General features: G+C 40.4%; 2 protein-coding genes, 1 long non-coding RNA gene and 1 other non-coding gene across 4 annotated transcripts in view; 2 read left to right on the forward strand and 2 right to left on the reverse strand.

Moving 5' to 3' along the window:
• The first annotated feature begins 443 nt into the window (after positions 1–443).
• rps27.2 (ribosomal protein S27) lies at positions 444–5159 on the forward strand. The gene is made up of 4 exons (XM_041045018.1): positions 444–517; positions 1184–1292; positions 2376–2486; positions 4354–5159. Exons 1-4 carry the CDS (start codon positions 512–514, stop codon positions 4380–4382), a joined length of 255 nt encoding a protein of 84 aa, XP_040900952.1. The 5' UTR covers positions 444–511; the 3' UTR covers positions 4383–5159.
• Positions 2128–2259, forward strand: LOC121186674. Its single transcript, XR_005894529.1, has one exon. It is a non-coding gene; the product is annotated as a small nucleolar RNA SNORA13 (small nucleolar RNA).
• A 9875-nt stretch (positions 5160–15034) lies between the features above and the next one.
• Positions 15035–17898, reverse strand: LOC121186404. The gene is made up of 3 exons (XR_005894464.1): positions 17853–17898; positions 15694–15779; positions 15035–15073 (listed from the first exon to the last, which is right to left on the reverse strand). It is a non-coding gene; the product is annotated as an uncharacterized LOC121186404 (long non-coding RNA).
• A 578-nt stretch (positions 17899–18476) lies between these two features.
• kcnn3 (potassium intermediate/small conductance calcium-activated channel, subfamily N, member 3) overlaps positions 18477–25986 on the reverse strand; it is a 42635-nt gene continuing 35125 nt past the window's right edge. The window contains exons 7-9 of the mRNA XM_041044471.1: positions 23866–23993; positions 22544–22613; positions 18477–21595 (exon numbers count right to left, since the gene is read on the reverse strand). Of these exons, the coding sequence (XP_040900405.1) occupies positions 21161–21595; positions 22544–22613; positions 23866–23993 (633 nt within the window). The 3' untranslated portion in view covers positions 18477–21160. The remainder of the gene's footprint in view (positions 21596–22543; positions 22614–23865; positions 23994–25986) is intronic.

Genomic DNA, 25986 nt, shown 5'->3' on the forward strand with positions numbered 1-25986 from the left:
ATGTAACAAATGGTATTTGTGTGGTGACGATACGATGTAAAGATATACAATTTCTTCTTCTTCCCCTTTCTCTTCTGCTTTATCTTTTCTTTTCAAGACTAAATGCAATGCAAAGCAGTTTCCTCCTTGGTAAGAAATATAGCATATAATAATAGTATATAAGTGTGCTATAAATGCATTGCCTTGCCTATCGTAATAAAGCCACTGTATCTATACACACACACATAAAAGAAATGAGTGTATGTGTGTGTAAACAGTATAAAAAAGTTGGTCCATCCATAACAGGCCATTAGTTCAGTTTGTCTAGGCTGTATTGGAGATTAGTGTAACCCAAATATGTTTAATTTTATGTTATGTTATGTAATCGGCAACTGAATGTTTCCCACAAAAAAAAAATCTAAAAGTTATTTTTCATTAAAGTTTTTCTTCTTCCGGGTCTTTTCCAGACGTTTCCGGTGCGTTGAAGAGGAGTTTTTTTTTCCTTTTCCGGTGAGGGTCCACACACGCAGACATGCCTGTAAGTAGGACTATAGTTTCTATTAATTCAATCAGTCGTTAAAAGTGTTTTGATGGGCTCGTTTAAAGAAGTATGAAATCGTGTCTTGTTTCTGTGGGACTCAGCGTGTGGATGTAATGTAAATGTAAAGATCTGAGAACAGACGCAATATGGCGAAACACGTGTTCAGCAAAGCAGCCCACGCTGCTCCATGTCAGCTCAGTCTGTACAAATCCCGACACCAGATTTAGGGATTTTAATACCGGTGTCAAGGTTATTACGGGTTAAACCCACTTTGCTGTGGTTTGTTTTAGCATTAAAACAGTAGGTTTGAACGATAGTTTTCTGCGATGGTGACGGCTGGTACCGCGTTTCTCCTTCTCACCTCCAGTCACGTGTTGATTTTATTTAAATTTTTAATTTTTTTTTAGGGTAAACTCAACTCTTCTAAGATATTTCAGTTTATCTTGTGAATGGCATCAGTGTGAAGAATATGTTTTGTTATGTGTTATGTTTTTTTATATTTCCTTATTTAAAGCTGTAAAGATATCTCGGCCTTTGCCTTCCAGTTATCATGCTGTAAAGTTTCTTTTTTTTAAACCTCATTATAACGTTATAGAAGTTAAGATTTTGTGGATACATTTAAAATGTTAGTAAAAATTGATCTTAGGTCTGATTTCCTTTCAGCTCGCAAAGGATTTGTTGCATCCGAGTCCCGAGGAGGAAAAGAGGAGACACAAGAAAAAACGTCTTGTGCAGAGTCCTAATTCATATTTTATGGATGTCAAATGTCCAGGTCAGTTTGTTTTTGCAGCAGCTTCTGATTCAGATATCAAATGACAAAATTTAGATAACTGAGAGAGGAAAACTGGTGTTAAATAACCAGGTACATTTACTGAAGTGCTGTGCTTGCTTACAGTTTGGTATTAAAGTGGCATTTTATTTACAAATTTCCCTTCTTTAAGATTTTACAATTAAAAATATTTCAGAAGCAAATGTACTTTTATACTACCAAATTGGAGTAAAAGGTAATGGAGAAAAATCAGGAACAATAAAGCTGCTACTAACAGTCTATTTTATTATTGATGAATCAGTTTTCCCATGAAATGTGAGAGAGGAGTGAAAATCACACATCCCATTTACTCAGAGTCCAAGATGATGTTTTAAAATTTACAAACAGTACTTTTGATATCGGAGTGCATGTTTAACAGCTTAAATCTAAACGCTAAATGCAATTCATATTGCTTTGCACGTAACTGTAGTTTAATTGTGATTTTAATAATTTTATTGAAAAAGAAAAGATTTTCAGCACTTCTCCCACATGTACAGCACATTATGCTTATATACAATTGCAACTGGAAATATTAAAATCCCCAAATCTGGAGACTAAGAAGGCCTCTCCAAGACTGATCCCCTTACCATGCTTTGGTTGACTTTGAAGTGTGTTAGAGATCTTTTTTTTTTTTTTAATTGGAGAGTCCATCACCAAGGTTCAAGTTCACCACTGGAGGCATAACATTCCTCCTAAAAAAAATGGCTTGGGACTTATGTGAATCCATGATGCTAGTCACACGGTGAAGATTCTTCTGTCTTGGGGTTTGAATATTTCCAGTTGTAACTATATAAAGATTTGCCTTTATGTGTTGCCCTTTCATTGTTTCTTTAGTGACTGGGGTGTCAAATAAGGCATACAGTAACACTTGTGGTTGTCTGTGAAATGAGTTTCAAGTGACTCCTTTACACAAACAGTTGCAAGGACAGAGACTACATGTAATTATGCAGTGACTGTAAAGTGTTTGGCAGCTGGCTGTTGTTCTTTGTATAGTTGTATCATTGCATCTCATTAAAAGTGATTTGCGGGTTTATGTGTCATTTGCAGGTTGCTACAAGATCACCACAGTCTTCAGTCACGCTCAGACTGTAGTGCTGTGTGTCGGCTGTTCCACAGTCCTCTGCCAGCCCACAGGAGGGAAAGCTCGTCTGACAGAAGGTACAGGACACTGTGAAATCTAACATGCATACTGAAGAAAACCCAACCTGCTTGAACCCATCTGGTGCCAAATTTGAGACCTAAACCCAACCCAATATTTTTTTTTAACTTTATTTCATCCATTCCTTACTGTTAGATTGCCAGGCTAAAGCATAAGTACCAATACCACAACTTGATTACCAAGTGGTTACCTGGCATGAGGAAAAAAAAAAAACAGATCCTTGATTTTGGTTTGGACTTTGCATTACCAAAGTACAATATCAACACCTGCATTAGTATCTAACCTTGTAGAGATTAGAGTGGCCCATCTGCATCACATGCTGTATATTTTTTTAAAAAGCGTCTTAAATCAAATGGACTGACACAAAGAAAACTTGTAGTATTTAGTGGTTAGTTTCTAGGTGCAACAGTTTTCAGGTGGTTGGCTCAGTCAGAGGGAGAACAAAAGCAGATATTATTTAATTTATTAAGGACATTACATTTGTTAATTATACCTGAACTCTGCCCAACTCCAAAGCTCTATGCAACAAAATGTTCCCAAGCCAAATTTTTTGTCTGGGCCTGTAGGGCTGGGGTGAGGTGGCAGAACTTCACACACACACCTGGATATTTGCCTTTGTGTTGCCCTTTCATTGTGTTCTTCATGAACAGGGTGTCGACTAAGGCATACAGTGATTCTTGTGGTTGTGACAGAAATTCATCATCGCTGATCCATTTCTACACAGTCAGCTGCAAGCACAAAGAAGACATGCTCTTTCATGCACAAGCAAATTTCTTTAGTCTTGAAGTCAGGATATAGTTTCAGGCGAAATCCGTTCCCTCTGATAAAAGATGGACAAGGATTGGTTCACCAGTTGAAGAAATGATCAGACACTGTATACAGCATGTTAGTGAATTGGTTGAGCTTAAGGTCAGGGTTTTATTTACTGACGTTCTCACCGACCCAGCCACTCTATCCTCTGCTCTGCTGCCGTGGTAACCAAGGGCTTTCTCAGTGCGCTCTGCTCTGAGTTACTATGGGTGCAGCTGTAACCCTTGGCACCAAAACCACACTTGTTTGGAGGTGATTCAGTTTTTCGACAAGGCAGATAGCAACAAGGATTTCAGTGATCACTTAGGTGTTACATTCCTGTCAGTGAGTCAGTTTGAACACCCTCCCTGATATGTTGACTTGTAAACTGATTATTTTGGGGGGGGGGGGGGGGGGGGGGGGTTAGACTGTTAATGTCCACTAAAGATTGTTTATTAGGGACATGTATCTAAAATTGATACAGTCTAATACATTAGCTTTTGTTGAAAACCAAAAACTCGAGGTCCACTTACTAGCATTTTTCAGTCCTTTGAGTTGCATTTCACAGTTTTCAGCAGTTGATGTGAGCATTGATTCAACTGTATGGCCATGTTGGAGGCTTTATGGATTGTTTATAGTGCTGTTAAATTGTGTTTAGAGCAAAAATAATTAAGTTGTTTTAAGGGAAAAAAAATACCACCATTCTCTGGTTCAAGTTTGTTTTCTGGTTTCCTTTGTCTATTCCAGTTGCAAACTTTAATTTTTGTTAATTTATTTTTGAGTTTCCAACTGATGGTCGCTCAAAACAAGACATTTGGGCTCTGGGAAATTGTGATGGGCATTTTCAGACATTTTTTTAGGCTAAACAATTTATCTACCTAGAAAATACTTGACAGATTCAGTAATAAAAATAATTTAGTTACACCCCTAATTGTATTGTTTTTTACCTGAGAGGTATGTCTAATATTTATTTTATCCTCACTAATACAAACAGGGTGGACAAAATGCTAGTTACGCAGAAGTCAGCAGATTTTTGTTAATCTTATAATTAATCAGTCTCACTGCATCTTTTCCCAGGATGCTCATTCAGGAGAAAACAGCACTAATTTGACCAGACGTGGCTGGACACCGTCGTCGAGGAAAATGAACAAAACTTGATGGACATCAAGTGACACTGCCATGGAGCTGAAGCAGCAAACAGGAAATGGAGAGAGCGGGAATACAAATCATGTAATTTTAGAATAAGTTGATCTACAGAATTACCTGGCCTTGTTTATACCCCATTTTTCGTAAAGAATAAAAAAAATAATCCTGCATGTTTATCATCCAGTTTCTGATTTTCAGTGCCTGCTTCAAAGCCAGTGGTGTTGGTGCAGGGCCCCGCGCTCTCAGTCAGAATGACTGTTGATTCAGGGAAAGTCATTGCTGGCTTTTCTCGTGTTTTCTGCTGCTTATAACACAAACGCAGCACAAAGTGATGTGACACTAAATTACATCACAATGAACATTGTGGTTGTGAATTTACGTGTGCTTGCAAGCTTCCTGTGAAAATGAAAATGTGGGATGAAATCTTGTGAAGTTGCAAAAAAAAAAACAACAACACTGTAGCTTGAGAAGAATGGGAATAGTGAGAGGAATCTACTTTAAGATTTGTGACCTGCAGTTTACTCACAGCTTTTGTTTAGGCTTGTGGGCAATGAAGGCCGTTTCCACAGTCTCTGTAAGTGACAGCATTGAGTTGTACACTGGGAAAAAAAAAAGAAAAGATAAATCAGGAGAGGGAGTGATTCAATGATTAACTTTCTTGTTGCTATGGTGACAATTTTCTTCTGTCTTTCTTGTAATTTGGACACAGCTTACAAATAAAATCATAGGAAATGTAATTCTGTTGTGCCTTCTGGTTACTGAATGTCTGACACATGATAAAAAATGTTCTACATTCATTCATTCTCATACTATGTTCTGTTTTAAGAGATTAACAGTTAACAGTGCACACTATTTTCATACAGCCACGACTTGGCACATAATTTCAACTTGTTTTTTTATGACGCAAATAGATTGTCTCACAAAGGACAAGATTATGAGTGGCATTAGCTTTAAGATGGCTATCAAAACTGAAGATTTACAGTACAGGTAATAAAAAGCAGACATGGCAGTAACAATCTAATTGATGGACAACAGGACAATTTCAGCAGTTGCCATAATGAGCTGCAAGTCCAGAAACTGAAAAACAAGCCACCTCACCACAACAATAATGATGAGCTGATTGCTTTGCTGCCTGTTCTACTGTAAGCCAATAATTGCAATTGCGTGAGAACCACTGGTTCTAACCTGTGGACCTCTGGCTGCCAGCAAGGTCACTGACTGTTTTGATGTCTGTCTACTAGATGTAATTACACAGGTGGAGTAGAGACGGGGTCTGAACCCTGTCCAGTGAGGCTGTGACAGACAGCTCTATAGAAAAGTTCTGCTCTAAGTACAAGGGCCCTCAGACATCACATCATCTGTGGAAATATACTTCATACACTCTATGGTCATGTCCAAATATGAATTTTCAAAGTAGATAGCCCTAAACTTGTCAAACAATGTGTGGTTTTGGTAATAATTTCTTTGTACTGTTAAATTTAACCCCCAATATTGATATATTACTTAGAACCAATTTGTTTAAAGTAAAAACTCTTAACGTATGAACACTTAAACTCATTCAAAAGTGGGTGTCCTAAAAGCCATCTGGTTAAGATACATACCAAACAGTAAAAACATTGGTTTCATTCCAGCTAATAAGGTAAGATATAATCTTCAAAAAAATGTTTAAAACAACACTAAATTACTGTCTTTGGACAAACTAATATTAACGTACTAGATGTACAAACAACTGATAAGAATATTCAACTCAGTATTAACTGAAAATTCAACTAAAGCGAATCTTTCAAAGTGAGGTGTCTACAGAGAATGGCAGCTGATAAAGGATTCTGAACAACTTGTTTTATCTATAAATGGAATCAAATCATGTTAAGGCTGTCGATGCACAGCCTTTATACTAAATATCTGAATCTGCTTTTACACACTCATGACAAAATACACTCTAAGGCTCATTGAAGGGTTTTAAATGGCTGCGTAACACTCTGTGTTTTTCTGTGTATGCTTGTAAGAGACACACCTTGAGGGATGAGAGAATATCGTTGGTGCCCATCACAGTACGTTCAACGATGGGCTGAGGACCAGTTAGGGACTGGGCCGTCACAGAGCAGTGGATCGCCAGCAGGCAGGGCAGTGTCTCTGGGACACCTAGCTGAGCAGCTGAGACAGAGAGGGGACTGACCCTGCAAAGAGGATCAGAGAGAGAGAAATGAGAGGGTTGGTAGAGAGCAGCTGGAAAACAGACCCCTCCTGAGAGTGGACAGACACTCGACATCTGCACACACCTGCCATGAATGAAAGATAGGAGGAGACTACACTCTCTTAGTACAGAGAAATCATACCATGCCAAGAATAAAGACTATGTGATTATAGTGTGGTAATAGTTCCTGTAAAATATGAAGTTGAAGGCAGGGGGTGCTACAATGCAACATCTCAGGGTGCAGCCTTGCTCTGTGTAGCTTTAGTCTTTGAGAAGGTGCATGAAGCTGATGGACACACATTAAGAGCAACAGCAGAAAAGATGCATATGGGTGGGACCATTGGTTGATATTGATATTGGTTTATGCTGGTCTTCATGTGTTCTGGTTTAATCAGAAGTTCTGACTGGTGTTCTGTTTTTTTCCCAGGTATTTCAGGTTGGTGTTTAATTCTTTGGGAACAGAGTAGTGTGAGGCTTTTTGGAGATAGTGTTTGGAGATAGTGGAGATCTCCACTATCCCAAGACACAAGAAACAGTCCCACAGATACACAGTCTCTATAAATTTTTGTATTTATGCATGTGTCTGTAAACTATCCTTACCTGTTGTCTTTCCTCTAGCCTTTAGAAGACAATCACACTCCCAGGATGCTTTTGGGCTGCCCTGAAACTCCTCATGAAACACCCTTCTGACCTGAGAGACAATCTGATTTGCTGTATGCTCCCTTGAAATCCATCTGTCAGCTGTGCCGGGTCTTCTCTGAGTGCGAGGCAGAGAGGGAGACTGGACAGGGGTTGATAGCAAAGGGGAGAAAAATCATTCTGAGACAGGGCCAGATGAGTTTTTACAGTATTGATCTGAGCAGTTTGCATTTGCAGCCCAGCTTTAAATCTGGCCAGACAAAAGCTGTTGAATGAAAAAGCGATATGAAAGAGGATTAAGGAGAAAGAGAGAGAGAAAAAGAACCTGAAACTGCGTAGAGATTACAAGACTGCACAGGAAAGGTTGTATGTGTGTGTGAGAGAGAAGCTGTTGACCAAGGTTGTCACAGAAGAGCACCCTATGACAAAGGGAAGACAGGCTGACTTGGCCCACCCACGCTTGTATATGGATGAAACCCTAAACAGAAGCACAAACACAAACACTGGAGAGACCTACAGTTCATCTGCACACACAACACAGTTTTTTTTATTTCTCCTTTGCCCAAGGACGGAGCCATTACACATCATTAGTTTCCAGTGCACATTTAACTAACCTGAACACTGATGAGAAAAGTCTGACTGACCCCACATGTCTCCATGGCAAAGACCTCCAGCAAAGCGGAGCCACTGTCTGGGCCACTTGTCAGAACCCCCTGGGAGTCCACGGCGTCCTGTCACACACTGACACGGAGCGTGGTGCACAGGGCAGATGGCATCTCTGGTACACAAGACAACAACACACAGTGGCTATAACAAACAGACTCTTGATTTCAGAGCAAAAATTTACATTCCATAGCTAGAATTTATTAAACCCCTTAGCTCTGGTTTAAAGCCCCTCCACTGGCACAGGTAAGGACTGAGGGTCAAGGACCCTTCACCAAGTGTTCATTTCAAACTTTAAACTTGACTCAGTCTTCCAACTCACTACTACATGCCATACACACACAGAATCTAGTGAATCTTCAATTTAAAGATTAAAAACAACTGAAAATTGGATTAAAGAATTATTAATGTCAAAATGTGCTGATAGATAGATGATAGTTGACTTTATTAATCCCCAGAGGGAAATTAAAATGTCACAGCAGCCAGATACCTTATAGCAGCTACATACATCAAAATAAAACACAAATGTCAACAGGTACGTGAACACGGCGGCTGGTGGTAATTGGATTGTAAAAAACCCCATTTGCAGCACTCTCACAATTTAATTGCTCATGAAGTTGTAATGACTTTGATGACTCTGGATGATCTGTAGCACAATCAGCAAGTCATTTGCATAATCTCCAAATTTTCCACTCTTTCTATAATTCCAAAACTGTCTTTGCAATATGACATGATCCTGTTTTCTGCGTTAAAATATGTGGGGAAAACATACCTACTACAGTCAGATTGCACCACATAAGAGAGACCAAAGGAAAGAAGGGCAGCAAAAGAAATGTATTTTGGTTGGACAAGTTTTATGCCTATCATGTAAAGGAAAAAGGAGATAAATATGATGAAATATGAGTGTAAGCATGTGTCCCTCATGGGTTACATCAGGGAGGTTGCAGAGGGTTAGAGTCTGCTCTGCTGCATATCTTTCACCATCTCACAGAGGCAGTCAGAGAGGTGGCCTCTGAGCTCTACAGTCACAAATTTGATAAATTAGTAAAAATATGCTTAAAGACACATCTGTACCATTGCATATGTACACAAGCTTGCATGCATGCACACAGACAGGAACACACACACTACACACACCTCTGCATGAGGGTCACTATGATGGATGCTATTCCTGAATGGCCGTGAGCATTAAAAGCCTGGCGACCTGGTAAAAACAATCACTCATGTCAGTTTGCCACAGCTTGAAATGAATCATTCCTGGGTCTGTGATCATGTTGTGCATTAATTATTCTGACATGTGGCTTAAATTGACTGCGTGCTGTGAGCGTGTCTGCCCGCACCATGTGTGTAAGAACATTTTAGGAGATGCTGAGGAGTTTGAGGAATCACTGCAAATGAAGTGAGGTTGTCAAACTGCACCCCCTTTTGGTCAAACCCAGTTAACTGCAGCTCTACACCCTTTCCTATGTGACAGAGGAAAATGAAAGGATAAAGCTACAGAAGGACAGTGGGGATAGACATAAATCATTCTCTGGCACAGCTCTTTTTGGTGGTAAAAATAACTAGGCACCAAAATATTTGTTCAGCTCATTCAGCAAAGCAGTGAGTAGAGTGATAGAGGGGAATGGGCTGGAGGAGAAAAACGTGGTGGCAGAGAGAAGATGCAAACACAGGCTGTTCCAGCCACTCAAAATGTTTGAACATACTGCTTTGTGTTGGCTAATTGTAGGCTAGCTCCTAATGGAGAAGACAGATAATGTATTAGGCCTGTTGTCAATAGTTTGCATGAGGAAGAGGCTCAGAAAATGCAAATATACAATCACTAGCCAGATGCCACTCAGATATTTTGCTTAGCCAAGTGGTTACTGAATGTGTGCACACACAGGCCGCAAAAGGATTATTCCTCCAGTCAGACAATTTCTGCAGTCAGAAACATGAATTTGATGAGTACACTCATATTTATGTCAACTGGTAGTTCATACAAAACACAAGCAGATACATTCTGTTTTGAGCAACAATTTATAAAGGATGAGTTTCAAAAGGACAAAGTCATGATGCTTGCAAAAAAATGAAAAGGATGCAACTGAATGATTTTGCTACGGTACATTATATAGAGCTGACAGAAATGTTCTGAGGTCAGTTTAGCTCCATTCATTCATTTGTTCATTCATTCAATTTATTCATTGTCTATCGCCATTCATTCCTACTCAGTGTCTGAGAGATCTGGGATCTATCCGTGCATGCATACAAACAAACAAACACACAAACACACTCAACAGGCAATTTACAGTCTCCAGTTCACCTGACCTACATTCCTCTGGAAAGTGAGAGAGCAGCAGAGCAGCACATAAAGACAGACACAAACATGTCAGAAAACATAGAAACTCCACACAGAGATGCAGAAAGGCCACACACTATTCTTATATATGTAGCACCAGTCATGTCGTTAGTTGTCGAAATGTATTCATCCTAAAAAAAAAGATGCAATGCCCTATAGAACTGCTGATCAATACAGTACAATCAGTTTGAATAACGTTAATGCAACAGTTAATGGCACTTCAGCTTTTAATTCCAGTATGGAATTAAAAAAAGAAATCTTTGGGGATTCACACTGGCTGTTTTTCATATTACATCATGTGCCACAAAATCAATTTGACTTCAGTGTCCCATTTGTAATGTACTCAAGCCGATTCCTGTTGGAACAATCAACAGCATTCTGAGAGCTCATTAAAAAGTCAGTGTGAAGGACACGCTGATTGCAAATCAACACTCTCACAAATGCATTAATGTGTGTGCGTTTTTGTGACACCCCTTGCTCGGAATCCTTTCTAGTCTGTGTAAGGAAACTCCCCTCCGCAGACGCATACGGTTGCTATGGAAACGCAACATCACTTTTCAGGCAAGCAACTGGGGAGGGATGGAAGGAGGAAAAAAAAGGCGGGGTGTAAAAGCACTGAGTTCAAATGAATATGAAATTCTAATGTTATCCTGTCTGTGTGTGTGTCTGCTCGTACGTGTGCACGTCTCAGTGTCTGTCTATGAGTGCATAAGTGTGATAAGCAGAAGGTACACCGCTTGCAGCAGGGAGGCAAGATAGAAAAGAGCAGAGGAAATTAAAGTGAAAGAAAAAACTTGCTGTGCTTGTGGGGTACTGGGATTGAGGGCAGGGTTTGGGCTGGAGGGAGGTGGGGAGGAGGAGGAAAGGAGAGCGAGGAGGAGGATGAGGACAGAAAGAGACAAAAAAAAGGCTACGGGCTACTTTCAGCCTTTTCTCCTTCCTTGATGGCTGATTGTTAGGGGCCAAAATTTTCAATACTGACAAATACCAGCCAGTGGACACACACACACATGCACAATGTTAATATGATAATAAATGTCAAGGGACAACTGTAGAGAAGGGCTACGGTGCTAAAAATATCTCATTTGTTTTGAACCACATACCAGAGTCCCACCTGGATGCTGAGAGTCAGACGAGTAACACTGCTGGCATGCTGCTGACTGCTCCTAGACTCTAATTGGCTTAGTGTCTCCACCTTCAGCCCTTCCACATCCTCCTCCAAAGGGCCAGAGGCCACGACATGGGACCTGCCTCATATACAATGAGGTTTAACACTCTGACAGAGGGCACTGCCTCAGATACAGAAACCTAGAAAGAAAAAGAGAAATAGAAAAAGGCACACAGTCAGAGAGAAAATAGAACGTCAACTGGGAATTAATGTCTGAGTGGCACTGGGCCCTGACTGTGAGTATAATATGCAGAGTAGTTTCAGGTAGCCGAGTTATGTCAGTGGAAGTGGCAACAGTAGAAGTCCTGTCAAGGGAGGAAGCAAAGCACAACTCCCCTGTGGCATCATTAAAAACCCCATCGTCTCTCCCTTCATCCAGATTCAACTGAACAGCCTGAAAAATAGGTCAATTAACAACCTCTGCTCTCTTACTCCTCTCTCTCTCTCTCACACACACACACATTCATATAGGTACATCCCCTACGCGCAGCCTGAGGGGAGTGTGGGTGGCCAGTGTTGCCATGGAGCTAATATTGTATTGGTACGCTTTTGTGGTGATGGTGACAAGGGTATGTTTTGGACCCAGTACTTCCACCTGCGTGGGAACCTGAACCATGATCAACGAGGTTTAGAAACACACATAAGAACACACACACACAAACTTGTTGCAGCTGATGTTAACAAATGAAAAAAAAAATTATGTGTATTATGGTAAAAGAAAAAGGACAACAAATTCACTCATGTACAACAGCCAGCTTTCTACAGGCCATGTGAGTAGCACTTAATCAGCTCTTTCTAGGAATGACCATCCCCTGTCATTAAACTGGCTGGCTGGAAATCTATGCACTGTTCACATTACTGTATAAATTTCTGTTTGGGTGCTGGCCAAGCTTCTTGGCATTAAAGTTACACAAATCGTTTGCAATACAGCCTGTTCAATGCCCAGGAAGCTGACTGCACACTAAACTAAAGCTTGAATGGAGCAGGTAGACATTTAAGAGCCCGTAATCTGATCTGTTAAAACAACACACTTTAATAATTTTTTTTTCAGTATCACAAATGGAATGTCAACATTACAGCCTAAATGTGTTAGAGAACCCACAAATCCAATAAAGTTTCTAATGGACTTAGCACAAGAAACGTTAATTGAACAGAAACGTCTGAAAGCATATTGCTACAAACTCCTAAGCCATTTGTTGTGTGCATCAAGCCCTACATAAGAGTACACATTAAAAGAAAATGTCTGTGTAGGTGTCTATGAAAGGTGGGGTTGGCAGTAAGTAATTGAGGGACGATCATGTGCTTCCATAACTCTTTAACCTAATGTAAGATGCTAAAGTGCTGAGGTAAAGAAAAGTGCTGCACTGACGATATGGAGGTGCTGGGCAGGCAGATACTGACTCAGCCCAAAATGAAAAATCCAACAAAAACAATATGCTGTTGTAGTATCACCAACTTTGGACACTGTCTGTCCGTCTGACATTAAACATTTACATATGAAGTTAAAAGTAGTTTGTCAGGAAGAAGTCTGGAAATCCAACAGGGTCTTTAAAAACAGAGGAACCTGGGAGAGCCTGTACCAACAAAGAACAGCTGGCACATAAGGGGAAGAGGGAGTGAAGATCATATGGACGGATGAGATAGAGAAAAAAAGTCAGGTAACTATGAGGAAGTGTAAAAATAGAAATAGTCGAGCTGTGACAGTTACAGGACAACAGGAATACAAATGCACACAGGCAAAGCAGGTTGAAGTGAAGGAACTTAACCTGAAACAACAGTCAGTGTCTTACATTATCTTACAGTTTGGCAACACGAAGGCAGTCCAAAGAGGTGAAAAAAAACCTGACAGATACAAAACTGGCAGAAGGCAAAGTCATATAACAAGGAGCAGACAGGCCAAAATGGCTGGGATACACTGACATTACAGCAACAATGACAACATGGTAAATGAGAGTGGGCAAAGTGCATGGTCTGTGTACTCTGGGACTTAATGAGGGACAGGGGATGTGCAGGGAAGAGCAGGGTGACTGGCAAAGGACAGGAAAGTCTAAGAGTATCTGGTGGTGAGATGGAAAATGACGCTGTCAGGTTAAAATACAGGGATCAGCTATTCTGCTTTTGTTTGCATGAATATTCCATGTATTTACACTAAATGTGTGTGTGTGTGTCTACTTCCATATCCTGTGGTGGTGTGTTGAGGGTTAAGTGTATCCGCCATGTGAATCGCAGTCTGGCCCAGCTTCCTTCCCACTTATTATTTCTCCTTTCATCATCTCCACGGCAACATCACTATCACTCTCTGACCAGCTCACAATGCGGCTTCCCCACTTCTACCTGCTCAGACACTTAGGTGCGCGCGTGCGCACGCACACGCACACACACACACACACACATTCATAAATACATTCATAAATACACTCAAGCGCACAACACAGTCTTTGTGAATTCAGTACTGCCTCTGATCTCTTTCATATATACATAAATACACACATGTGCATGCACACACACGCACAGGTACAGAGCTGTATGTGTTGGTATAGCTGTCCCTCTGGTTGCCATGGAAACACCAGACCACAGGCATAAGAATGGCATAGAAATAGATCTTCACTTCCTGGTGAACTGTGACTGATGGGGTCATCAGAACGGTTTTACCGTCATGAAAAGGGAGGCACAGTTACCAATAGAGTGTGTGTTTGTTCCTGTGTTATGTGTGTGCAGCATATTTGCAACAATTTTGAAGTTACATTATTATCTCAACAGCATAACAGGTTTTGTTAGTAGAAGCTTCCAGCACAGAAAACAGCTCCAGTCATCTCAGCACAGAGAGACGTTAGAGACAAGGGATGTGGTCGCGATGGGAACAGTCTCCTGCTGACAGAACCAGGTGACATTTGGGCCAGTTGTTATGATGATGATGAGATTACAGTTGACAGGTATACCACATGATCATGGAGCAACACGGGCAGGTGATAATGGTGGCCACCCATCCAGCACCTATCAGTCTGTCTCCTCTTCCAAAAAAAAACACACAAGCCCTACTAGCCAATACAGGAGTGCCAGGTTGGGTCTCTGTTTTTAAGCATAATGAGACAGCTGGACTCCACCATGCAGACAGAGCAGCAGGGCACCGGGAGCACAGCAGAATCAACCAGGGCTGGAGAAAAACATACATAAAGAAACCACATTGCTGTGTTGTCGTATGCTCTGTGCGAGCACACGCATGTGAACTATGCACTTCTTTAGAAACTGCATAGTGAAACTGTCCTCTGGAGCACTTAGCAAAAATTCTCTAATTAATTTTAGAGGTAAGGGAGAGGATTAGAATGCAAATTATAAATAGAGCCACCTTAATAATGTTGGGGTGGAGGGTGAACCCTTAGCCAAGAAGAATGTGATCCTTAACAGTTCCTTAATGAACATCTGTCTGTATATCTCAAGAGAAGACAAAAGAAAAAAAAGAGAAAAAAGTAGTCTTCCATGATGGCACCTTTACACAGAATACATTCATGAACACCAGGACAGTGGGAGTGAAAAGTCAGTGTAGCTCATCTTGCCTATACAGCTGTCACATTGGCTGAGTCATCATTATCACTGTCGGAGTGCTGTTGCTCTACAGGTAAGTAGTAACCAGTCACACCAAGGGTCCCATCTGGACAGTCAGAGGGAGGAAGAGTATAAAAAGGCAAATAAGGAAAAGAAAGTTACTTTTGTGTCTTTACACTATAGTACTTAATGCCTCTGATGCTCCTATTCACAGTGATTTGTGCTTTTTTAAATGGACTGCATATATATATGGCCTCTCATTCATTAATTCATTCACTGACACACACCTATGGCTAACAAGCTACCATGCGAGGCACTAATCAAAGCGTAATTATCAGCAGCAACTGGGGTTCAATGTTTTAATCAACACATGGACAGGAGCCTGAGACTGACACGCCAAGCTTGTGATAAGTGTATCAATCTACCTGATGAGCCATAGCGACACGTTTTTTTAAGCTGTAATTTAAAATTTTACGTTTTATAATAAATGGCTTAAAGTCTGCAAAAATGTAGGCTTGATTCATTCTACTGATGCAGCGCATTTACATTTATTAAAATGTAAGTAAATTCTTCTCTGTGTTACACTCTTGGCCATTTCTTGCTTTTGCTCATAGCAAAATGTTCTAGCGTAATAAAAAGTTCTTATTCTTTTGGCTGAATTTGACTGGAATTTGTGTAAAATCATATCTCAGTTTCCTTTTTCTCAGGTAATCTAATCTCTTCTACCGTATGACTTTGGCTGTCTCTGGGTCCTTTGCTCTCCGTGGCTCAAAGACCAATTCTAAATGAGTGTCCTGAAAAATGGAGAGAGGCTGAAAGACAGGTGAAGAGAAAAAGAGAGAAGCAGAGAGCAGAATGTTAAAAAAAAAGGCTATGGGCATTATCTTGGCCTTAAAATTATAGAACACAATCATGAAAATGATGCACATAGTCTGAGGGAGATGATGAAAGCCCAGAGGCAGTAGAGACTGCCAGTAAATAACACAGATAACAAGCTCATCACATCTGGGTATGTGCTGTGCCCTGGGCAGAGCACTGCCTCAGGCAGCCTGGCTTTCACACCTCTGTTACTCTGCTGTATTTTCACCCTGGGCTAAACAAACAACAGGCTGGGTTTATATGACCCTTGTCTTATGAAAAAATAAAAATCAATTTCCTCTGTTAAGGAGAGATTGTGTGAATGCTGTGACGCCTGTCTTCGTGCTTGAGTAAATGTACTTACACATGATGAGCCGCGAGAAGATTGATGTGTTGTCACCTTTGGGATGAGCATTGGTGTGAACTAATGGAAGGGTGTTTCATTTAAAGCTTTGACTCAGCTACCATTGTTTAGTTAGAAGACCTGAATATAAGGAGGGAACTTAACATATAACAAGTTGTTGTTGTTAGGAGTTCAGTATATTGACTGTGACTCACCATTTCACACCATGAGGTATGTCCATTGAGCAATTATTGAAGAAAAAACTTAGTTTGGGTGCATTTTGACAATCCATGCACAAATAATGTGATATAATAAATAAATACTTAAAGTGTGTGGTCATTTTTCAGACCAGTTTAGACAGAAGACAGTTACGTTTTCACTACCCCGATGATAAACGAAGGCAACCCACTGGTAATCATACAGTATTTAAAACCTTGTACTGTCCAATAATAGACAAATTCACATAGTCTATTCTACTTAGTAAGGCCTGGCAAGTGTAAATCTGTTCACATGAACAAAACAAAAAGTCAAAGGCAAGTGACAAGAGAAAACTAACTTTACCCTATTGCTACAGCTGCCAACTGTGAGCATTATTTACTGCTAAAATGTTACTCCTAACTCACACTGCTACGCTTGCTATGGTAAGATTATAAACCAAACAAAGGATTACACCCAATTAGAAAGAAGATGTCTGACAAACATCTTCAACAATGTGCAAATCCCAAAACAAATCAATCTTGTGTTTTAAAATGCATCTCTCACTGACAAGAAACACTTCCAACCAGAATATGAATTACATAAAAATGGAAAATAAGACAAACAATCCCACCGTATGACTGAGTGAGTGACCTGAGAGGCTGTTACCACAGGCATTGTAGACAAATCCAGTTAAGCAAGAAGCTAATTAAAATTCAGTTCCGTAGCCACATCAGCCATTGTAGGAGATACAAGCACAATTTTTTTTTCTTGGATTTGTGTGTTTTTGCTCTCATTTTTGCCACAAGTAAATTAGATTTCCCTTTCTATCTTTCAGCTGCATTACCGAACCTTCTATTCACTGATATTTCACTGACTTATATGTCATGTAAAGGTTATAGGAGGCTTACTGCAAACCTAATCATAGTCAACACATGCTTGATAGAACCATGACATTTTCCCTAGCTAAGGAACAAGTTATTTATCTTTTATCTCAACTTCCCTAATTAGCTGGATTAAAATGTGAAATTGATCCCAATAGCTACACCAGAAAATACATCATCTTTTCTTTAAAATATAATTTTAATTTGACTATCATCTCTGTGAATGTCTTCAGCACTTGTAGCTGTACACTATTTATTTCGTTTTAGGAGATAATTTTTAAAATTGATTCTGATCACGTTAACCTCGTCCTGACTAACTTTATATTAAGTTCTCTTCTCGGATTCAAGCATGAAATTTATTTTGGTACCATTTGCACCATTTGCCCAGCCAATGCTGACAAACATTTGTTCAAAGAAACAAAAGCTGTGGCAGTGAAGTGGATTTGTTTGGGAAGGGTTTTCGCTTGGACTTCTATAACCTAGCTAGCTCAAAACTCCAACATCTAACAGTTTTACACCCCATCAAAAAGACAAAAAACCCCAAAACAAAACAAGACAAAAAACTCTTTAACTTAAAATAATATTTGAAAACACGACCAACTCACTTCAAAATTAGGTACAGTTGATTACGCAACAGTTGTCACGCCGTCGGCCATGATACTTTCTCCAAAGATCGCGAGAGGATGAGCCAGTGAAAACAACGTCACCACGTAACCCGGGAACCACTGAATCCATAGCAACCTGACAGCAAGCAGGAATATGAACATCTTCCACAGAAAAAAATAAGGTTGTATTTATTGTTTTATATCAAACAGTATTTGTGCCCCAAGAATGAGTTGACCGCAGTCACACAGAGAGATAATCTAATCATAGTGACAAATTACAAAATTAACCCATGAGTGAATGACAAAATGAGTTAAAAAATAACCCGTTGCATCTCTATAATCGATTTAAATGCCCAAATGGTAATTATTCGGATTGGAGATATGCTTATAGTTGTCACACATTAAAGGAAATGGTTTACACTGAATGAAAGAGATGTCTAGGCTGTACAGCGTGAATTAAGAAATTAAGAAATGTTTTATTCATCGCACCAAAGCCATCTCACCATGTAAAGCACCGAAAATAAACAAATAAATAAAACAAAAACAACCTAAAAAATAAAAAACAGCAACACATTAAACATGGAAGCTGTAATGTTATAGATATATACTTTATTAATTCTCTCTGATAAAATAAAATTACAAAATAATTTCAACCTCAAACGGCACTTTCCTTGTTCATAATTATTTAACGTATTGTTAATACATATATCATAATTGTCATGACGAATGAGAAGAATACTATAGTTTAATAATATTAGATATCAGCTATAACTGCGTTTAATCATAATGGTAGAAAAGACTAAGCAATACAAAGCTAGATTTCGTTAACAGCATACTGTACAATATTCCAAGCGTATGTAATTCAGTATTCCGGCCACAGCGTGTCGCTATACGACAGTTTTCGATATTGTCTCCAATGCAAGGGTAGGCTTGAATCTTTTCCCATCACACCATTATAATTCCTCTCAGATATACCTTTGTGTCTATTTCCATGTTTTATTTATTTCATGAACAGCTGTTCCTTCATGGCCATTTTCCTTTATAAGGTTTATTTGTGTTCCCTTGTGTTCATCCGTAGACCATCTTGATCTGTTTTAAAGCAGTGCAGAGCAATCCATGTACAGCACTGTAACAAGTCCATGCCCAGATTTTCACAGTTATTCCCTCAGAAATATTGTCAAGCTATCTGCAACGCCTCCTGCTATCTTTTGTCCCCAGTGACAGCAGCGTTCCCTGCCTCTTATTGAAGTCCATTTAAGAGAGAGCACTTTGGTTGTCGAGGTGTGTGTATCTGTGTGTATGTGCGTGTGGGTGCCTATTCCTGTGTCTGCGTGGCAGTTTAAGTGATCGAGCAAGCAAGATTGTTTGAGTGTATTTCTTTACACAGAATACATTCATGATAACAGTGAGTTGTTTTGATACTGCAAGCCTGAAAAAGGGTGGCAGTAGTAGGTAAGGTCTTCTTTCCTTCGCGAAGGGTCATCGACAGAACCATGCACTGTGAAAAAATATGAATCACATCAACTTATAATCACACTGTTAAATCATTGTTGGATTTTTAAAGTCAATTAAATTACTAATGCAAAAATCTATATTTTACTTAATATAACATTTTTTTCAGAAAATGACAGCAAAACAATAGAGACTACAGTATCTCAGTCAATGACTCCACTGACTTCGGCCATGTCTAAGTTAAAGACTAAGCAGATCATTTATTATTGATGGATAAAGTTTTGATTTATCTTGGTATACCTCTGGGTTGACAGACTCCAATGAATGTTTGAATAACATATAATGAGAAGACTCACTGAATGTAGACAATTAAGTTTGTGCAAAGTTCTGTGTTGTAGAGTCAGTGATTCATAAATAGTTGCGATACCATCTTCAGAATAAATCAACTAGATTGAAAATGCCAATTAAATAAACGCTTGTTATAATCTAATTGTTCTTGCGACAACCATCCTGGTATTAATGCACTTGTTATCACTATTAATTGTCCATTTTCTGAGGTTTACATAAGAAATGCTCACAGAAATTAAACAAAAATCTAAACTCATTTAAAGTCTCATTTCAGTATAGCAGACCTACAAGTACACTTAAACATTGGTTCAACTTGGTCTGTATATCAGTAAATGCAGTAATTAAGTCCTGTTATAGTTGTGTTACATTATTTTATCATCTGCTACTGTCTTCTTCATCACAAATAGATGTTACGATGACTCATGTCCCTCAGTATCAGTATGTCAGCTTATTTCAGCTTGATTTGTGATTCGTTTAGTTTGGTGAACCGTAACAATTCTCCCAACTGAGTAGTTAAAATGTCACAACTATGCTATGACTGAACTACTGCATTAGCTCACACTTAAAAAAGATAAGTCGTTAGAATGAGCATTTTTTTTTACAGTGTGTCTACATTACTTGGCAGTGCTCTGTGGAGATTGACAGTGCATCGAGTGCTTGGCAGTATAGGCTTTAGTATTATCTTATGGGCTGGTGCATTAATTTCTTTATGTGAGTGGAAATAGGGCCTGCATTGTGAAAGATTGTGTATTTATGTTTGTGCTGTGTTAACTTGTATTGCGTGGATGATAAGTCGATATAATTTGTGCATGCAAGTGTGTGTGTGTGTGTGTGTGTGTGGTGCATGCCACTAGTTCTTTTTTTTTTTTTTTTTAATCGTGGTCGTATTGATCGAACCTTCTGTTAAAGGGATGCTCGTTAACACACAATTAGCATTCAGATAGAAAATACATCATAAGGATAAAAAGTCATGGTCATTAATTCCTGATGAAGGGAGAGAGAGACTGCAAGAGGGGGAAGGAAAGAGAGAGACAGAGAGAAAGAGAGAGAGATAGAGAGAATAAAAGGCCTTTTTCAGTAATTGGAGTGGATTCCATTTAGGAGCTCTGAGTTCATATAATTATTCCTCGTTATTTCTCCTCCTCTCTCCTTCCCCCTCCTCATCCTCTCTACCTCCATTTCTCACCCTCTTGACATCCTTCCTCCCCCTCACACCTTTTAGAGTCTCCATTTTATCTCCATTTTTCTTCTCCTTCCCATCGTCAAGGAAAGCGCCCCAAAGTCCCTAACATGTCTCATCACTCATACTGGCCCTCCATCTTAATCCCATTATTTCTCCTCATAGTCCCATCTTCATCCCTCTCTCATGGAGCGCTACTTTCAGAGGATCACCTCACATTTCTCTCCCCCTCTTCCCTCATTCCTCTCGTTTAGTCTGAAGTGAGAGGACTAGCACAGCCCCCCTTCCTCTCCCCAGATGCGTCCGCTCCTGGTCCTCAAGGCTGTCTTCAGCAGCTAGAGGTGCAGGTGTTGGAGTTGGGACTAGCCTCCAGGCTTCCCTCTGGGCTCAGTGGAGGGGGTGACAAAGGGGACTCCAAGGCCAAAGTAGGGACCTGGGCAGGGGGTGGTGCTGGGGTTGTGACCTGGACTGGAGAAACTGAAGCTGGGGTAAAAGAAGCTGCTGGGGACAGTGGGACCACAGCACCTCCTCCTCCTCCTCCACCACCACCTCCGCCTCCTCTACCATCCCTCGCGTCCCTCTCTCGCAGCAAGTGCACCAGGGCGGCATGCTGGGCGCTGAGGGTGGCCGAGAGGTGGGCAGGGAGGGCGTTGAATCCAGCAGTGAGCTGCTCCACCCGCTGCTCCAGCGACAGCATCTGGCGCTCCAAGTCCTCACTGCGATCGTTGAGTTCTGACATGAGCTCATACATGACGCTCTGCATCTACAGGAGGAGAGGACAGGAGAGGAGAGTGGGAGATGACTCAGTGAACACAAAGTACTTTGAAGAAGGGAGACAGATTGCGAATACGTAAACAGGAGTATTATGAGGGTTGCTTTATTAAAGCTTATTTAAAGGAAATTCTTTTGGATAGAGTGAGTAGAGACAGTAAAAGGGATTAAAGAGTGAAGTAAAAGTGGAAAGAGGGCAAGCACGAGGCTAGGGAGGAGTGAGTAAGACAATGAGCAGAAGGAAAAAAATGTCCAAGAGGGAGTAGAAGCTGGAATGAAGAAGAGGCTGGAGGGAAGTCTCTATGTGGGCGTTGTAACGTTGTGAAGAAAGAGAGAATAAGAGACAGGAGAGAGAGAATGAAAGGAAGGCGGCAGAGTGTCCCAGCCTTGCACATCCTGGCCTCCGTAACCATGGTAAACGCACAAGTGGCCAATTGAGATGGAGTCACTGAGATGGCATAATTGCAATATATTTGGTGTTAAAGGTATTGCTCTTTGGAAAGACACAAGCACACACACCCTCACTTGATCTTTTTCTCCCCCTTATTCAAGTCTCTATCTCATCTATCTCCTCTTTCACAATCATATATACACACACACACACACACACACGTGTGTGTGCTCACATTCTCACTCAGACACCCACACAGTAACAGAAAAACATGAGCACTCCCCTCCCTCCTCTCATTTCCTCCTCGCTCTCTCACTCAGTCATCCCTGTTTGAACACTTATTCTGGTTGCTAGGCGACGCAATGCCACAGAAACGGGCAGGTCAGCATGGAAACAGAGGAATGTTGTAGTATATTTTGGGGGGCAGAGGCATTTTAGGTTTGACTTTCAAACCTGTATAAAGGTTATATGTCTGTGAAATGTGTGTCCTACATAAATTAAGAGCACTGATGAGTGTGTCAGCTGTGTGTGTGTGTGTGTGTGTCTTACCTTTGAGAGGTCCACTAGTGTGTTGGCCTGATCACTGAGTTTCCTCTGCTCCATTTTCACACTGCGTAGTCTGCAAACAGATGCACACACATACACTCATAAAATACACAAACACACATACAAAGTTGAAACCCAGTAAATACACAGTGGTTGGTCCAGAGAGCTAATCCTCTGGGTCCAGACAACAACGCAATGTGGAGCGGTCACCTTGCCTACTTCAGCTTCATTTCTACCTGCAGTGTGTCGCTGGATATGAATGGACAAATACAGGTAGCACACACTGTGCTCTGAAATACTGTAATTTTGTAATGCAAGGGAAAATATACACACATTTAATGTAGACTGAGACCTAAAGCTCGAGAATAAATAAATATTGTGGTTAATAATAAGAAACCTTCAAGGGAATAGGGCCTACAGGGAAATAAACTAAAAGAGGAATGAAAATAAAATAAATCTTTCTTCAGTCCAATTAAAGACAACACCTGGATGACTCCCAAAACATAATACTATAATTAGTGAACTAAAGGTTTAATCTGTGTTTTCATAAAACAAACCCTTTGGCTTCCTCCGTTGTAATGGAGTGCAGACTGATTTTATGAGGCTGCAACTGTGTATGAAATTGTCTTATCAGAACCAAAAAATGTACTCATATCCCAATAAAATCACCCTTTTACTGTGTTCATTGAATCAGCCTCTCATCCAGAGTCCACATGCTTCAGGATTAGCCGTTCTATGTCACAACTGAAAGAGTCCTAGGTCTCTTGGCTCTGGGTTTTGAAGGCACTTGTTGATGTTTTCAAGTCTAGACTGAACTGTTCAAGATCAAAGGAGCAAGCAACATTTGAGGGCCTCTTCATCGTGATGCTAGACAAGGGATAAACAAAACTCTTTTACAAAACAAGACATTAACAAAGCATCCCCACTTGTGGCCATTCAAATAAAACTAAACAATTCTATGGGAGAAATTAATTGCAATGTGATTAAGTTCTGCTGTATGTATTTGTATCATCAACAACACTCTTTAATACAGATGATATGATGATCAAAGCTTCTCTGATAGTACACAACGCACTGATAATCCAGTCCCACAACTGCATTTGCCTGGAGTGAACCTGCCCTTTAGTAGATGATGATTCATTTCATGTGTGTCTGTGTGTGTATGTGTGTGCAGGGATTCATGCACTTTATCTGATTATCAGCGTTGATTCAGCTTGTGGGTGGATAGAAAGTACAGCTGATTTCAAAGCCTTCATCAGCTCAGCAGCACTGTTGTGTGCAAGTGCACGAGTGTGTGTGTGGGTGCATGTGAGGTGTGGTCTCACTGGTGTATAGCCTGAAGGAACTTCCGCTGGTGTTTGCGGACTCTGGAGTGGTCGATCTTCTTCATCAGCTTGGTGTGTTTGTAGATGAGCCAGGTCTCCCTCAGCACGTTGGCCGCCGCATTCTTTATCTGCTCCCAGACAATAAACACAAACACAAATACACACGTATTGTTAGCAACAGGTAGCCCTTGGCAACTGAAGCAGGCAACAGGTTTGCCCATCCCTGTTCTCTTTCACGTTTTTCCTCCATTCTCCACTGTCTCCGTGTGAAAAAAAAAACAAAACAAAAAAACACTAAACCATCATTCTCTTCTTAGAGGCTGCCCTCATTCTCTCTGTCTCTCTCTCTACACACACCGGCTTGCTTGCCAATGCTTTTCATGCGTGCATAAACAGCTCTCTCCTTAGGGAGATTTGGCAATGAGAACCAACAGGAGTCTCTCCCTCACACACACTTCTCTCTTCTCTTGGTCTGTCTACATGCCACATTATATCTTAGACTAACTCAAATGGGCCGCATTATCTCAGCTAGCGGAAAGTAATTCAGCACAGTACCACCGCAGTTCATTAAAACCAGTGATCTTCCATTTAATTATGACAACAACTGAAAGAAACAACAGCGGCATGAGTTGCTGGTCTTAAAGTTGCTGTCAGAGAGAATCTTCAATCCTGCAGAAGAGACACATTAGAGAAATAGCCAATGCAATGATGCTCCCTTATAGAAAGCCTGATAGCCATCTGAGTCACCAGCAGGATGGTTATTTTTCTCCGTTTTTAGTGGTCAGACAAAGGCTTCAGATGCTTTTAGTTTGTAACATCTGAATGTGAGATTGCTGTGATTTAATAAAATACAGATTCAAAATGTCAGTGTAGGCTTCAGGTCGATTTCTGTGGACAAAGATCAGGATTCTGTTACATTAATTTATATCCATATCTGCTCCTGTATGTTTCATGTACTGTATATCTCTATAGGTTGCTATGTAATTACAACACAGGGGTCTGACACCCAGTCTGACACCCCACTAGAAGCGCGGGTGGATACCATAGAGAAGGGAGAAGGGAGAGAGAATCTCTAAGGACATAAATTGAATGAGAGACTTCAAAGAGATGCTGAGCACTCAACAAAGAACAATTATACCCCCGTCTGAGGAGCACAAAAGACCCCAGCAGCTTGGCTAATCAGCACCCATCCACCACAGTCAAGGACTGCTCACACACATACACGCCTACGCATACACACATGCAGACATACACACACTATTGGCTACAGATGAAGAGAGTAGGAGGCCCTGGGCCTTGCAGATGTGTTTTCAATGACACAGAGGAAGTCAAACCAAAAAGAGCTAATCTAACATACTCTAGATAATATGTAAGGCCCCTCCAGGAGCAAGAGTCATACAGCCAACTTTCCATGTTACCAGTCAATCTTAATGACAGTTAGCATTATGAATTTATTACTTATTATTTCTTACCTTTATAGAGCTTGTTTACCCATAAGATATTCAAATATAGTATGTAAATCTCATGTGAATAAACGCAACAAAATAAAAAACATATTTATGTTTACTTCACAGGCCATGACAAATGTGATTTGGATGTAAATCAAGGGTTGCAGTATGTGGTAAACCTTGCTATCCCATGTCCCTCTGAGGCTCATCCCCCAGTGCGTATCAATAGGATTACAGAACTCCTATCCATGTAGCAAAGACAGGCACCGACAGAGCTGCAAAGATCCTAAAAAGGCATCAAAACCATGACATGCTGTCAGTGGGCCTGCGGCAGTAATGTCAACGTCACTCCTAATATCATGATGGTAGTGTTGCATTATTTTAAAGATAGTGTTTTAACATAAAATTTTAAATCACAACAGCACACAAAGGGCATCTGGAAGCAGTGACAGCGAGTAAAGAGTTAATTTGTCTGGATTATGTTGGAACAAAACACAGTTCATCTAGTTTTAATCACAGGCCAGGTTACTGAAGAGCACATTTAATACCCCTCATATCTACAGGCCCATTGGTAAATTGATATGTCAAATCCTATTTATCAGTTGATTAATCACTGCAGGGTGAGTGAAATATGATGAACGATGGCATCTTTAGTCTGCTGGGCCAGCTCACT

This window comes from Toxotes jaculatrix, chromosome 8, assembly GCF_017976425.1.
Source record: "Toxotes jaculatrix isolate fToxJac2 chromosome 8, fToxJac2.pri, whole genome shotgun sequence".
NCBI classification, from domain to species: domain Eukaryota; kingdom Metazoa; phylum Chordata; class Actinopteri; family Toxotidae; genus Toxotes; species Toxotes jaculatrix.